The following is a 14880-nucleotide window of genomic DNA, read 5'->3' on the forward strand; positions in this document are numbered from 1 at the left end:
ACAATTTAAAGGATCTTGATTGTATTACCAAGGAAAATCTGAAATGTTGCCGAGAATGAGTGCACCTTTATATGGAATACATTAGGAAAAGAAAAGAAAAAAGTCCAGAGCTGTTTCAGAATGCAGACTAAATGTCCCAGAAGCAAACTACCAAGTACTGTTATACTTACTAAGGATAGTGGACTATTATATGTGTTTAGACTACGGTCCCATTTTAACCATAGGTCTCGCTATGCAAGTATAAAAAGCAGAACCTTAATAAAACCACAGTGAAAGAGAGTTTAGTGCCAAAGATAGAGAGGCATTTTGGAGTGTAGAACATGAAACATGTAAATCCACACATCCTCTCTTTCAAATAGCACGGTCGTTTCAAGCAAACTGAGCGAAATGAATATGTAGGACTTTCAATTCAGCATTAGATTGATTTATTTTTTGAACACTGCAAAATTGTTCTGTACTTTGCTAAAGCTTGGATGTTCGGTGATCAGAGTCCGCTACAAGTTGCCAAAAGATAGTCAGTATACAAGTCATCACGTTTACATTAATAGCATTAAATGTACATAAGTAATAGAAAGCGAATTAAACTATTGGGACCTTTTTAGCCTAAGCCTTAGCCTGATACTGATACCCTTCATGACATACTGTCCCCCCTTGTAATACCTCCTCTTTCAGAACTCCGAGGCTAAGTGATTTCCACCTTGCTAGTCAGCTGTTAAAATTCATGAGCTGATTTTGATAGAACCGCGCGCGCACGTACACCATAGCTGCCCCTTTGCAGGAAAATAGCTATTGTTGAAAATAAACACAAATAATAATTGTACGCACGTAAATAAAACGGAGCTCATTTTTCAACAACGCGAGGCGATCGGGTCGGTTGCATGGCAGAAATTGGGAAGGCTGCCTGGCAGACAGCCTTAAGAAGCGAAGAGCTATCTCAATTTTTCTCACTTAATCTTGGCTTCACGTCAGAAGCTGTGCAGCAGTGCAGTAGAATGGGAGCACAGCAAAAGCTTCGCCACTAAAACGCCTGGAGCTCGTTGACTCTCGCTATGTGGCGATAGCTCAGCGATTTCTCGAGCTGGATTACTTATTGATTTGCCTCCTTTCTTGCCTCCCAGGTTTACCCGGCTGGACATTGTGTGTGTTTGGATTTCGCAAGGATTCTCCCCCGACTAACATGGATGTCCCACCATTCCTTGCAGTTGAAGGTTGCTCCTTGGCGCAGTGAATGAAGAACATGCAGGGATTGCTAATGGGTTTGGGAAGCGTAGACTCTCTCCTCTCTCTGTGACCATGCCGTGATCGTGTCTGAGGGCTAACAGTCTACGTATCCTCATTCTTACCCTACCGGGGAACCTGACGCTTATAAGGGGGAAGTAAGGCAGCGCGTGTGTGCATAGAAACACCATGAAGATTATTTCCCCGATTCTAACTAATCCAGTCTTCAGATGCACCATTAGACTCCTTCTTTGCTTACTGTGGATTGGATATTCTCAAGGAACTACACATGTATTAAGATTTGGTAAGATTTCCCCCGCACTTTACATTGTGTATTTCAGGCTGAATAGTTATATGCACAATTATGTCAATAGATGGGGAGCGGGGAGAGAGACGAGGCTCTGGGGGATACTATTGGAGTCAGTTACCGAAGACCCTCTTTATTTTGTGTCCGCATGGCTAAACTAATGTTTGTTTTTGTGTCGCCGATGATAGTAATAAATAATAATAGGGGGAAATGACTGGCAAACGTGCTTCCCGGAAGCTCTGCGGGGTGATCAGAGCTTGTGTGGCTTCCTCGTGCTGTGCCTTTTTTGTTTCCATAGCAGTAGGAAACGCGGCTAAAATAGCTGTTGATTAGTTAAAAATCTGACGACTAGTTGGTAAGTTTCGACCTCCAGCTTTTCCAGTCGGAGCTTCAGGGCAGATTCAATATTAATGTGACCCTGGAAGAGACCTTCAGTTCTGTTGTTCTTGAAAGATCTTTTAGTTTACTTTAGTGGTGATTCCGCTGTAGTAGAACAGATTCTTTATCAACAGTTAGTGGGATACCAAAGAGGCATCGATGCAGGGCTATGACACATTTCAGAAAAGCTCCACTCATCAAGGAAAGTGACTTGGTAATTATTTCCCCTGTAAGACAAAGAGACTGAGAGATGTCATAGGCAGATCAGTGAAAATTTCAGTGAAAGCAAGCATAGCGGTTTCCCAGATCAAAGAAACCCTCAGCGTCTCGTGGAAACTAGTATTAAAAACCGGGTGTGAAATTTCTGTTAGAAAGCCTCCCACATATAGGGTTGGTTAGGGGAGCAGAAGCAAGAGGAATATTCAACAACAGCTCGAAGCTCATGTTGTTTACTGCCTTTGGGGCAGAGCTGGGCATGAAAAGTTCTGCAAAGTAGATAAGAGTTAAGGTGGTGAGAATTGCGAAGAGCACTGATCAATTCAATCGCCAGCCTAAGTGGTACTACCTTAGTGTTTGTGACTTACTCTCTCATATTGTACACGCGTTGGAAAAGTTGCGGTGCCAAGCAAGCGGCATCCTGTGTGCCAGCTTGTTACCTATGCAAAAGAAAATGCTGCTTTTCCTTTTCTGTATCTGCATTGTTTACACTGTAGCAATTGCAGGAGCCATTAACAGCTCTCATTTGCTTGGGTAGGTCTTGCATTTCTTTAAAAAAATCATTTTCATGTTGAATGGAAGGCTGGTAATGATTAAAAAGGCGACGGGTTGTTATTGATCTCCTGTGTTGAATTCCTAGTGTACTTTCTTCTGCTTTCATCTGGTCTAAAGGTGGTGCTTAAGGCCCGTTGCTCTTAGCAACCATCTTCAGGAATGCTTGTTTCTTTGGACACGGCTAAACAGGTCCATATATCATCGCGGGGTTTATTTTGCATTGAATCGGCTCCGTTGCCATTGCAGTGCAATCATGCAATGACTGAATGTCGTCTGGCGCTGCTCAGTTATCCGTCTGTACCCGAAACAGGTTCACAATTGTTGCTGAGCGTTGGTATCTATGCGTTTGAATTACTGTCAGAGGTAGCTATGAAAACAAGCACCCTTCCATCCCCACCATTGCCAAACGCTGATCTGTGGGTTAATTCAAGCTGTCCTCGTCAGTAACAGCATCAGTGTTGAATTATGAGGCTGGAACACTTATTAGAATATCATTGACCAACCTGTGTTTTTATATTAGAAAAATAAGAATCTTAAGGTCACAGCGGGGTTTTTATTGGGTTCCTTTCCCAAAGGGCTGCCACTTGGCGGCATGTAGTGTGTTTTTCTAGACTAACTTCCTTTCCCGGTCTGTCTCCGGGACATAAATCTCGGTTTTGGGGTTAGACTCTGATGGTTGGTGTTCACACTGGTTTGTTGCAACAAACTAGAAAGACACTTCGGAACCATTTGGTGCCTTTCCGTGCTTAAAAAGTCGCCTTTCCTCTCGGTCTCTGCGGGTTGGGGGAGGGGCGGCAAAGTTATTTTTGTTTATTTCTCGCGTGGAGTCCTGGGAGGGAGGGAAAGGGCTTCTTTTTGCTTGTCAGAGTGGCCTGTTGCATGTCTCTCATTGTGATCGAGTTTAGCTTTTAATTTAGTCCAGGAGTAAAACTGCTCTTATTCTTAATGTAAGAGAAGGGCTGTGCATTCCCAGGAGGGTTAGATCATTTGGCTGGGGGAAGCCGGGAATAACAATTGTGTACTGAAAATATGAATGATTTCAAGTGGTAATCATATCGCGCCCCCCTCTCCCCGCCTTCTCCCTCCCCGGCCCCAGTTCCCAGCGTGCTACATGCCACTCCGAAATGTCCTTGCTACTGAACTGATGGGTCGTCTGTTGTTGCCCATGGGAGTTCTTCCTGGGTCTAGGCAGGAGCGCAGAAGATTCCCTTTTAAAGGCAGCCTGCCAGCCCCCGCTTATCCTTCGCAGCTAGCAGCGCTATGGCAACAGGGGAGATCTTGTAGCTTGCCAGAGCTCCAGCCCCCTCATTCCTCCTGTGCAAATGAACCCACCATGGAGTCGCATTGTCCTTCCCACTGCTGTGCCATTGTTGAGACTAGCCGGCCTGTCCTGTCAGCCTCTCTCTCTCTCTCTCTTCAAGCTACCTTTCAGCAACAGCACAGGAAAGCCGAACGCCCGGGTTATTTGTCATAGGCAGACTCATTTTTACCCACGTGCTTTGGATCGAACCCAGGAAAGGCTGATGTGCTACCATAACTAACTCTCTAGTAACATTAAGTCAACCTAGTCTTTACCCACCCAGTCCAGTTGCAGGAAAAATGTCTGTGTGGATTTCTGACTCCTGTTGCTGGAGCAGGACCAGCTGATATTTTGGCACAGCAATAAAGCGATCCCTTGTAAATGGCATACAGCCAACTCTCTCCTTGCAGTTCCCGAATACTTTCCTATACACAAGCCCGGAAAACAATAGGCACGAGGCTTGCACCCACGGTAGTCAAGGATTTGAAAGAGAATTAAGGCGAGGCACTGAAAATATTATTGTGATTATAACACGAGGTTCTAGACTTAGAATAAAAGGAGAGGCCAGGACGGTGTCTTATCATTTGCATCACTGTTGTCCCCGCTGTGTTAAGTCTAACCCTGGCAGAAATCCATACCTTAGCTCTTGGAGTTGCACAAAAGCAGAAATGCAAAGGTAAGTCGGTCCGTGAATCACTTTTTAAATGTGCTGTTGATTTATAAGAAAAGCAGTCCCATAACCTGAAACAAACACACCTCTATGCACATCATTAAGCCACTCCGTAAATTAGCCCGCCCTCACCGCCACACACGATGGTCTTTCCATCACTATATTTACCTGTATTTGTTTGCTCACAGCAGCCTACTTTCCCGCAAGAGTGGGGTTACTGCGTTAGTGAGAGCCCCAGACCAAAGCGTTTCAGGACCAAGATAAGCAACTTCGGCTGGTGCTGAGTTTAGATGCATCTACTACTGATTTTTTAAATGTCCACGATATTTTCCTAGTGCACATTCACCTCCCCGGGTCCCCTCTTCAAAGCACCACAAGCTGATCAGAAACAAGCAGTGTTTAAGAATCAGAGTCCTCTGGTTCTAACAAAACAAAACAGGACAAAGGAGCTAGGAGGTAGCAGAAATCCTGGTGTAAAAGCAGCGCTCAGCAAGTACTGTTAGTGCTAAGAGGTTAAATACGAAAACTATATACAGTATATAATAACAGTAACACTCTTCAGTGTAGTATGGGATAATGGAACATTTAAAAACCTTTGGCTACTTCAAATAACCTATTTTAGATGTTTTGAGCATTTTAAAATGCCCCATCTTATTTAAATCGCACCTTTCAGGATTTCTAATTCATGCTAGGCCCTTCCTATATTTAAGAGCAGGAATCTGAAGCCAGACATCATCAGCCTGACAACTGGCTAGAATTTGGTCACTTGGGATTAATTTACATTTCCCCTAATTACAAGCACTGTCCGTGAATGTATATTGAAGATACAAAGCTCTGAACCATGACTAGTCCCTTGACTTTATGTCACTCCCTCTCTCTCCTCTTTATTTTCAATATCAGTGTAAAAACAAACCTACAAGAAAATGAAATCACAAAATGCCACTTCTACATACACAAAAGAAAGGAAGGCTTAGAATCAGGACTACAACTCCCTATAGAAAGTGACCTTTTGTTGCTCAGATGTTGTGGATGTCTCCAATAAAAACAGATTTCAAGCCTATGGGGAGAGTTAGCTGAATATTGTGGTTAGTTACTCTTCTAAACTTAATGGCACAAATTCTTTCCCCTGTGGGTGCAAAAGCAAAGGAAGGTCCAACTCTCTCTCTAAGGGAATGCGGTAGAACTAGGAACTGTCAGAACTTCAGGTTGAACTCTGAAAAGCAACTAAACTGAGACCGGGAAAGCATAGGGAATATTGATCCGTTCCCTTATCAGCTCCTTCAAGTGTTACATTTGCCTGTTTGCCCTTCATCAAATTGGGGGAAATATGTCCAGAAAACAATTGAAAGTGGTTTTATTGTCTTAAAAATAAGAAGGAAAACTCACCTTATTTTTGGTCTCTTTTCTAATGGCTCCCAGTGACAGGAATTACTGCACAGCAGGGGCTTCTTCAATGAAGATTTGGCATTTGGGCTTCATCTCCGTTATTGCTTCGTTATGTTCATTCCCACTGAGCCAAATGAGTCTCTTTTCATAGAAACTTTTACCACGCGCCAGAATAAATAAGACACTACGTGGCCAGAAACTGGAATTAGCTCCCAATGCCATCGCGGATGGCCAACTATGTATTACCGACCGTTTTGCCAGACCATCGTTAAAACTAGCAAAGACACTAGGTAGCATACAGGGAAAGCTGGCTTTCTGGACACTGGGATCATATAGTTTGCAGGCTCCCCAGACATACATTTATACCTCTCGGGCAATAGTGTTTTACTGCTTTGTACTCTGTGTTAGGCATCTCGAGTGTGGAGTTTCTTTCCATTTGATTCCTCTTCCGACGACATGACTGTACTGTACATTGCTATTGCAATCCTCAAACTGGGAAGGTAAAGTCAGACCGAGTTGGAAGGATCTATTCTATTTACCCATCTTTCGACATGTACTTAATCTATGCGTGTGCACGTGTGTGTGTGTGTATGTGTGTGTGTGTGTGGGGGGGTGTTATCTGTCTTCAGATCAGGGAAATGGTGAAATCTGGAAAAGAGCTGTCGGGTTCAGCAACCCTTAAAGATTCTGGACTGCTGTATTTCTTTGTTTATTGGGAGCTCGTGAAAATTTTACTTGCCAAGGGCAAGGAGCCTTCAATGTGTATTAAAGTCCTCAGAGCGAGGTATTCAAAATCTGTCTTAAACATAACAACAGCAGCAGCAATCTTTGGAGGAAGAGTAAGGTTAAGAGCCTCGGGAAGAAAGGAAGGAGGTGAGAAGCATTGTTATTGACTGGTCCAGATTAAACAGCACAGAGGAAGATTTCAATTTGATAACGTCACAGCCCTTCCTGTTTGTCTTTGCTGCTTCTGCTGACAATTTTGTAAGGTAATTAAACTGGCTGATTGAAGTCGCAGTGGTCATGGGGCGATAAAGACCATTTGGATTTAATGGAATTTAAAAACAACAGTGCACTGCACACAACTCTTACAGAACAAGAATTTTAATGACCCATTCAGGGTGCTGACTAAATAGAACGTCCTGAACAAGTTTAATTGAAAGGGCAAACGAGATTAGCTGCACACAGTCTTTATTGCTGTAGATAGGGGAATTAAAATTATCCTTTTAAAAGACTCATTATTACATTATCAAGATTGAATGCAGGTTAAGTAAGCTCTCTTCTATGCTGAGCTTTTGGAACATCCCTGGATCCCTTTACTCCACTGTTTAGAACCAAGCACACTCGTACAAGGATTTGCACACAACTGTCCCATGAATCAAGTGATCAGAAGTATAACTTACTTTTTTATTGACTGTTACTGATCTTTGGAAGGCATGGAAAGTTCAAGTAATGCTTTCAATGTAAATGTGGTTGATGAGTGAAATGGTTTCTGTTACTGGAGATAAGAAACCAGAGAAAAAGAGATTTACTTGTCTTTTCTAAATGTGAATACTAAGGATTTTCCTTTTAACAAGGAGAAAACCCACTCCCATCAGAAACTAACAAATGTTTTGCAGTCAATGCAAACAACTGCAAGTCTGATGTCTCATATTTAGATTTACATACATTATTTTTTCAGAGTTTTAATCTTTCCTTCCCTTAATCTCTTCTACTGAAACTATTATTATATGTTCAGTGAATAATGCAAAGGAGAAACTAGAAAGTACCTTATTTTCATACTCTCCAATCTGCAAGGCAAATTCATGTTGGCTGAATAATCTTATTATAAATGTGCTGTAATGCATGTTAGAAGATTAGATTAAACAATGCACAACATAACATTATTCGGTCACATTTGAACTGAAACTTTGGGAATCAGAGGCCAGTGTGATGTTAAGGTGCTTGCAAATTCCCTGTATTGTTTTGACTATTTAGTTGTTTTGGATTCTTTGTGATATGATAATGTATAGTAACAATAATGTTAATAATAGTGTTATGTTTGTAAAACAAATTTAATTTAAAAAAATTCAAAGCATTTTGCAATCATTGCATTTAAAAATTACATTATATGTAGTGATCACTTTGTCTGTCACTGGAGTGCAGCCACCTCTGCATTGACCAAGGTGATATTTTAACAGCATACAGTAACAGCAGTTCAGGGCAGAAAATGAAGAAGACTATCTTATTCAATTGAATTAATGGGGAGATTTTATTTAGGCTGGAATTGGAATACAAGTATTTGAACGTGACCAAGACATCATGCCTCCCATTCAATGTGTTCCATGGATCTTAAAGTTGCCAAAGGCACTTTTACATCTCATCCAAAAGGCACACTTGGATCAAAATCTGCAAGTAAATAGTAAGGTAGTTTTGCATCCAGGATTACCTAAGAATTCTTCTTGGGTAAGCCTTCACTCTTCTGTAGAGATTTTTGGGAATCCATTCTGACCCATGTATTCCAAGTGAATCTCATAGGCTTGGGAGAGAAATTTCCAGATGTTTCAAAAGGCGCAGAGCTTTTTCTTCCTGGTTAGTTTGGTTTAAATGAACATACAGTAGCTGCATTTCTCACTGCATAATGTCAGACCCATAACTGGATGTCTGTAGCAAGCTGAGGGGTAGTTCAGCATGTAACTATACTGTGATCTTTGTAGAGAACACCATGTCAGCATCCACACAACAGAAAGCTCATTTCATTTATTGGGTCAACAAGATTTCAAATTTTTATAAGCAGCAGCTGTCTAGTTTGGTTAACCACATTCTGCCCACAACAATTCTCCTCCAGTTTGCTACTTTGATATTCTTCATGTTCATTCCTGTACATTGGCCAAACCGGACAGTCTCTACGCAAAAGAATAAATGGACACAAATCTGACATCAGGAATCATAACATTCAAAAACCAGTAGGAGAACACTTCAACCTCTCTGGTCACTCAGTAACAGACTTAAAGGTGGCAATTTTGCAACAGAAAAGCTTCAAAAACAGACTCCAACGAGAAAAATGGTGAACTAGAATTAATTTGCAAACTAGATACCATTAACTTGGGCTTGAATAGAGACTGGGAGTGGCTGGGTCATTACACAAATTGAATCTATTTCCCCATGTTAAGTATCCTCACACCTTCTTGTCAACTGCCTGGAATGGGCCATCTTGATTATCACTACAAATTTTTTTTTCTCCTGCTGATAATAGCTCATCTTAATTAATTAGCCTCTTAGAGTTGGTATGGCAACTTTCACCTTTTCATGTTCTCTGTATGTATATATGTCTTCTTACTATATGTTCCATACTATGCATCTGATGAAGTGGGCTGTAGCCCATGAAAGCTTATGCTCAAATAAATTTGTTAGTCTGTAAGGTGCCACAAGTACTCCTATTCTTATTCCTGAACTCTGTTAAACTTGTTGCATTTCACCACAGAGGTGATTGCATTTAAAAGGTAGGTGAAGCAAATCCTGCTTTTTACATGTTTTTAAATTTTTTGGGATGAAAACCACTGCTTAAAGGAAGATTTTATTACTTATTATGGTTACTAAAACAACTTAGGGACACATGCACTTTACATCGAGGGCACAACACATTTTCCAAATATGTGTTTTTGTCATTTATTATATAATATAAATATTAAATTTCCTCCTCCCCCACCTTTTTGCTGTTATGGAAACAATTTATTAGGCCCATTCTGCAATAATTTATTACACAAATAATGCAACTGACATCAATGTATGTGAATAAAGATTACAGGATCAGATGACTGATTTGTACTTTTACACAGATTACAGCAGTAAGCAGCAATATGTCTTACATGGTCACAAAATAATCTTAAAGATGAACTGCAAAGGAAAGAAAAGTGGGATTGTGTCTTTTCCCCCTCTCCTTTGTTGTTTACAAAAAATTAAAAATATTTTTTACTTCTTTTTTGCAAGGTCTTGGGCTTCCTAACTTTCATGAGAAACTCCATGGATGACTGGAAAACTAATCAGTTTATGACATCAGCTATATGGAAAAAAATGAAATCTGAATGAGAGAATACGTGATTTTTATATCAGAATATTTAAAGCTATTTGTTTTTGTTACACCTACTTACCTCAAACTCCCTAAGGGGGAAAAACATTTTAAAGAAAAAGATAGATTTTTTTGAACGTTCAACAGCCTTGTCTTTAAATTAAAGGCTGAAAAAAATTGAGCTGAGACCTTTAACTTGCAAAAATACCAATAGGACTACTAATGATAGTAAGCACTACACCTGGTAGTAAGTGATTGCAGGATCAGGCCCTGGATTTATAAACTTGCTCTTCCCTACTCCCCAGTGATATAATTAATATTTATTCCTTTCAGTATAACAATACATTTGAATGTGACAAGCAAATTAGAACCTGCCATTTACTGGACTAATTGAGATTACTGGGTAAGGACCTGATTCTGAAGCCTATATATATATAGTCCCCCTGAAGTCAGTAGGACTATGCAGCTGAGGAAGGACTGTCAAACTCGGCCTATAAAATGAAGTCCTGTTTTGGTTAAGGCCCTAGTTCAGCAAACTGTCCCTAATAAGCAAAGCACTTAAGTATATGCCTAATTTTAAATGCATAATAAATCCCACTGATTTCAGTGGAATTTATGTATGTGGTTAAAGCTAAACACATACATAAGTGCTGAATAAGAATAGTCTTAAGCATGTGTTTAAGAGCCTTGATGAACTGGGGCCTAACTCTATGGCAAAGCTCCAACTGAAGTCAATGATTAGGCCATACTGAGAAAATGATGTTTGGACAGCATGTAATCTTGATTTTCAAAGAAGATATTATCCTGTGTTTATACAAAAACAATGCTTTCTTTAAAGCTGTCTTTATAATAAACTGACTGCTGGTGTATTCAAAATACTGTTATTAAAATATTCACTCATGTATATACACTCTAATAGGGAATAATTCAAGTACTGTATATTTATTAAGGATATACTTGTAATTGAAGTTGCCATCCATTTGGGCTTTTATGGTTCTGCTATAGTTTATAACTGATATATGTCTATATTTATACTGCTAGTTTAAAGTAACACAATTATGGTATGGCTATAGAACATACCATAATAAAAATAATCAAGTATCCACATTACTTTAACAAGAAATGTGTGAAGTCCACAGCCCATTGTGTTCATATTTATTGAGGCCTTCATCATTTTTTTCGCAAGTAATCAACTGTATTGTTAAGATAATTTTAACTTCTGCCTGAACTATTCAGATTGGAGTACCGTAACTAGAAAAACTGGTTATTTTAATGGGGGGGGGATACTGATTTATATTCATAATTAACTTTGCATCATCCATCAGTAGCAAGCACCTTGTCTAGATTATTATAGAAATACATTTTCTTTAGCTGTGTGAGATAGCTCAGTGCTGCTGGGGTCACTTTAGTGTGTCTTATTTTCATGCCATAGCTATAGGTGTAACTATCAATTGGGTGCACCTTTTAATTTATCCATAATTCACAATTGCATTTTATGGACCAAATTTAGCAGTAACCTAATTTGCAGTATATATTATAGGTAGGCTCTGATTCTGATTTTACTTTCACTGTTTTTACATGAGTGTAACTGCATTCAGTTTTGTGGGATTACTCCTGATTTACATCAGAGTAAATGAAATCAGAATCAGACCTGCAAATTGTAAGATAGTTTTAAAATGAGTGTAAATTACACTGCTATGGCACTTAGTGATTCTGAGAAACCACATTAGTACTGTGAGACCAAAGTCGATGAAAATTGCACCTGTTCACTCCAGGTCTCGACTTTGCCTGGCAATGTTGGGGATAGTGTAGGCATAAGTGTAAATTGATTGATATAGTTCCTTTGAAGTAAATGGAGCTATGCTTGTTTACACCAGCTGAGGATTGGACTCTGTGTGTGTTTGGAGCAGAGAGTATGTTGCTCTATTTTATATTCTCCTGTCAGTTGTTTATCTTGCTGCATACTCCTTCTGCCGCCTTGGTGCATGTTTTACACAGTCACTAAATGCTAAGTCAGTGTAAGTTTTGCTTCTTTGCCACTACCCCCACTATAACTGTTTTATGACCAATTTATTCCTGATACGTGATTTACACCACTGAATACAATACTGCTGAATTTGGCCCACAGACTTCCATGGACTTAGTATCCACTCAGCAGCTGTGTTTACTGAATTTGTGTACATTTATATTATATCTTTTTATTACATGTGTAGTATACACACACGCATGCATGCACACACACACAAGCGCACGCGCACACACACACACATCCATATTTTAAAGGTAGGCATTTGCAACCAAATGTATACAGTTGCATGGCCAAAGCTTTGAACACAAATATCTGGTTTGCCCCCCTCCCCTCCATGACCAGGGCATATAAATGGTCATGTGTGCACAGAAACACTTCATTTGTAAGTACACATCAATTACTAATATACATAATTAGACATGTTTAACAGTATGCATGCGCTTGTGTGTGCTTGCCTTTGCAACTCTGTGTCAGTGTTCAGAATTTCCAACATCTGTAATGTAATAATATGTAGCACTTTTATCTTGAAAGAATTATACAAACTTATTATTACTTATCTAATTAATCAACAGTTTGGGTGTGATTTGTGCATTTTTTGGAAAGGCATAACTCACATTAATTTCACTGGGTGTTTTGCCTGTGTAAAAAAAGAGTCAGATTGGGCCTTGTGCAAGAAATATATATCTCCTGAAAAAAGCATGCTGTATTGTGGTTTAATTCCTAAAAATACACTTGTACTTTTCATTTTTGGCATTTTTTATTGAATTCCAGAGTCAGACCCTATTCCTTTTCCAGAATTAATGTCTATGATATCAGTCTGTCCCTCCAGTTCAGCAGTATTTTCTGCCCTACCTTTTTCTGGATACAGAGATTGAAACTTTGGTATCATTAACGACCCAAGTAGAAAGATTTTTTTGTCCAACCTGACTGTTCTTTGGCACTTGTGGGCTTTCTCCCAGCTCCCACTTCAAATAACAATACCCCCAAACTTGGTCAATTTCCTCTGCCATCAGTCTGGCAATTTCCTCTGGTCATTTTCCTTTGCCATCTATCTTTACGGTAAATTCTTTCCTATCAGGAAACAGTATTACAACAGGGACTATTTCACTGAAGATTGTAGGAGGTATGGACATGAATTGTGATCCCTTTTAATTAGTCTCTTTCTCATCTTATCTCTGTCTTACTCATTTAACAAAATATTTGTGCAGATTGGGGATCCCTTAGGAGTCATGGGATTTATACCAGTGTAGCTGAGATCAAAATTTGCTAATTAACTCTGCCAGTTATCTTTGTTAGTCTTCTTCATTGGCTGTATGGACTATGGACCCGATTCTGGTCTCACACCAGCATAGATCAGGGGTTTCCCTTTGGATCAGATGGTATTTTAAAGTAGTGTGAGACCTTATACTGGTAGAATTTAATTTTATATATTTGTGAGGCTAAAGGACTGTGTTTTTTTGTTTCTGTTTATTTGTAATATCATGAGATCTGTATGTGGGTCCTATTTATATATAAGGAAACAAAAATGCAAAAGGTTGGATTGTGCTTTCATGCTTTCTGTAAGTCTATCTAAGCATTATATAGCTCATTTGTGCACTAAAGTTTGTGAAACAAAAGTAAATAGTATACAGTGAGCATTAACCAAAACAGATACTTAGCCAAGAAACATTCAGTGTTTCTGTTGTAATAAATGACAATTTATTAATAATTTTATAGATTTTTAAGGCCAGAAGGGACCATTAGATCATCTAGTGTGACCTGTATAACACAGGCCATAAAATTTCATACAGTTACCCCTGTATTGAGCCCAATAGCTTGTGTTTGACTAAAGCATCTCTTCCAAAAAGGCATTCAGTCTTGATCTGAAGATTTCATGGGATGAGGAATCCATCACTCCCCTTGGTAATTTGTTCCATTGGTTAATCACCCTCCCTTTTTAAAAAAAGTACCTTATTTCTAATTTGAATTTGTCTGGCTTTAATTTCTAGCCATTGGTATTGTTAACTAATACACCATAAAAAAGAACATTAAAGTCATGGAGCGAAACCTTAAAATATTGGGTGGGAAAGCTTCGGAGAATGGTTGGTAATGGTTTGGTTCTTAGTGATTTCATCTTTATTACATTAATTGGAAAGGTTATGCCTGTTGCTTTAGAATTGGTCTCACAGTAGTAATAAATGCAACTGGTTTTACTGACAATAACTCATATGTAATCAGACACTTCCTGTAGTATGTAAAATGAAAGTGACTAATATAGTCATGGAGCCTTAAAATACCACATTGTCTGTAGCAAGAGAGTGTCTTTTAAAGCAAGAACTCTGTGTTATTCAATGAAATTTATCCTATAGGGCAGGAAATCTCTACATGAAATTTTACAGCTCCAGAATTCCACATTGTCTGTAACTCAAGGAGAAAAGCAAAAACCATATGTGAGAATGTTAAGAAATATATATATTTTTTATAATATAAGCATCTCTTTACCTAAAATCAGCAAGATTATTTGTTCTTTAAAAGTAATTAACATTTTTATATCTGTTACATTTAGGCTTTACATTTCTTAACTGCAACACACATACTCAACTGGCTATCAGATACATTCTGCTCATCTCAGCAATAGAAAGATAATCATATTCTTCTCCTGGAGTCTTTAAGAAATTCATAGAATAAGTTAAAGTATTATATAAATAATTCATTCTTTTCGCTGCACGTTATAGCACTTAACAAGGACCAATATCAGGACTCAGAACCTTAGGGAAGCTAATTTGTAGCATTA

The 14880-nt window shown here is 39.1% G+C and overlaps 1 protein-coding gene across 1 annotated transcript in view; it reads left to right on the forward strand.

Annotated features, from left to right (window-relative positions):
* Nucleotides 1–1407: 1407 nt before the first annotated feature.
* The window catches only part of GRIK2 (glutamate ionotropic receptor kainate type subunit 2), a 591009-nt gene continuing 577536 nt past the window's right edge, over nt 1408–14880 (forward strand). Inside the window, exon 1 of the mRNA XM_065402064.1 lies at nt 1408–1522. Within this exon, the coding sequence (XP_065258136.1) occupies nt 1408–1522 (115 nt within the window). The remainder of the gene's footprint in view (nt 1523–14880) is intronic.

This window comes from Emys orbicularis, chromosome 3 (assembly GCF_028017835.1).
Source record: "Emys orbicularis isolate rEmyOrb1 chromosome 3, rEmyOrb1.hap1, whole genome shotgun sequence".
In the NCBI taxonomy this organism is placed as follows: Eukaryota; Metazoa; Chordata; order Testudines; family Emydidae; genus Emys; species Emys orbicularis.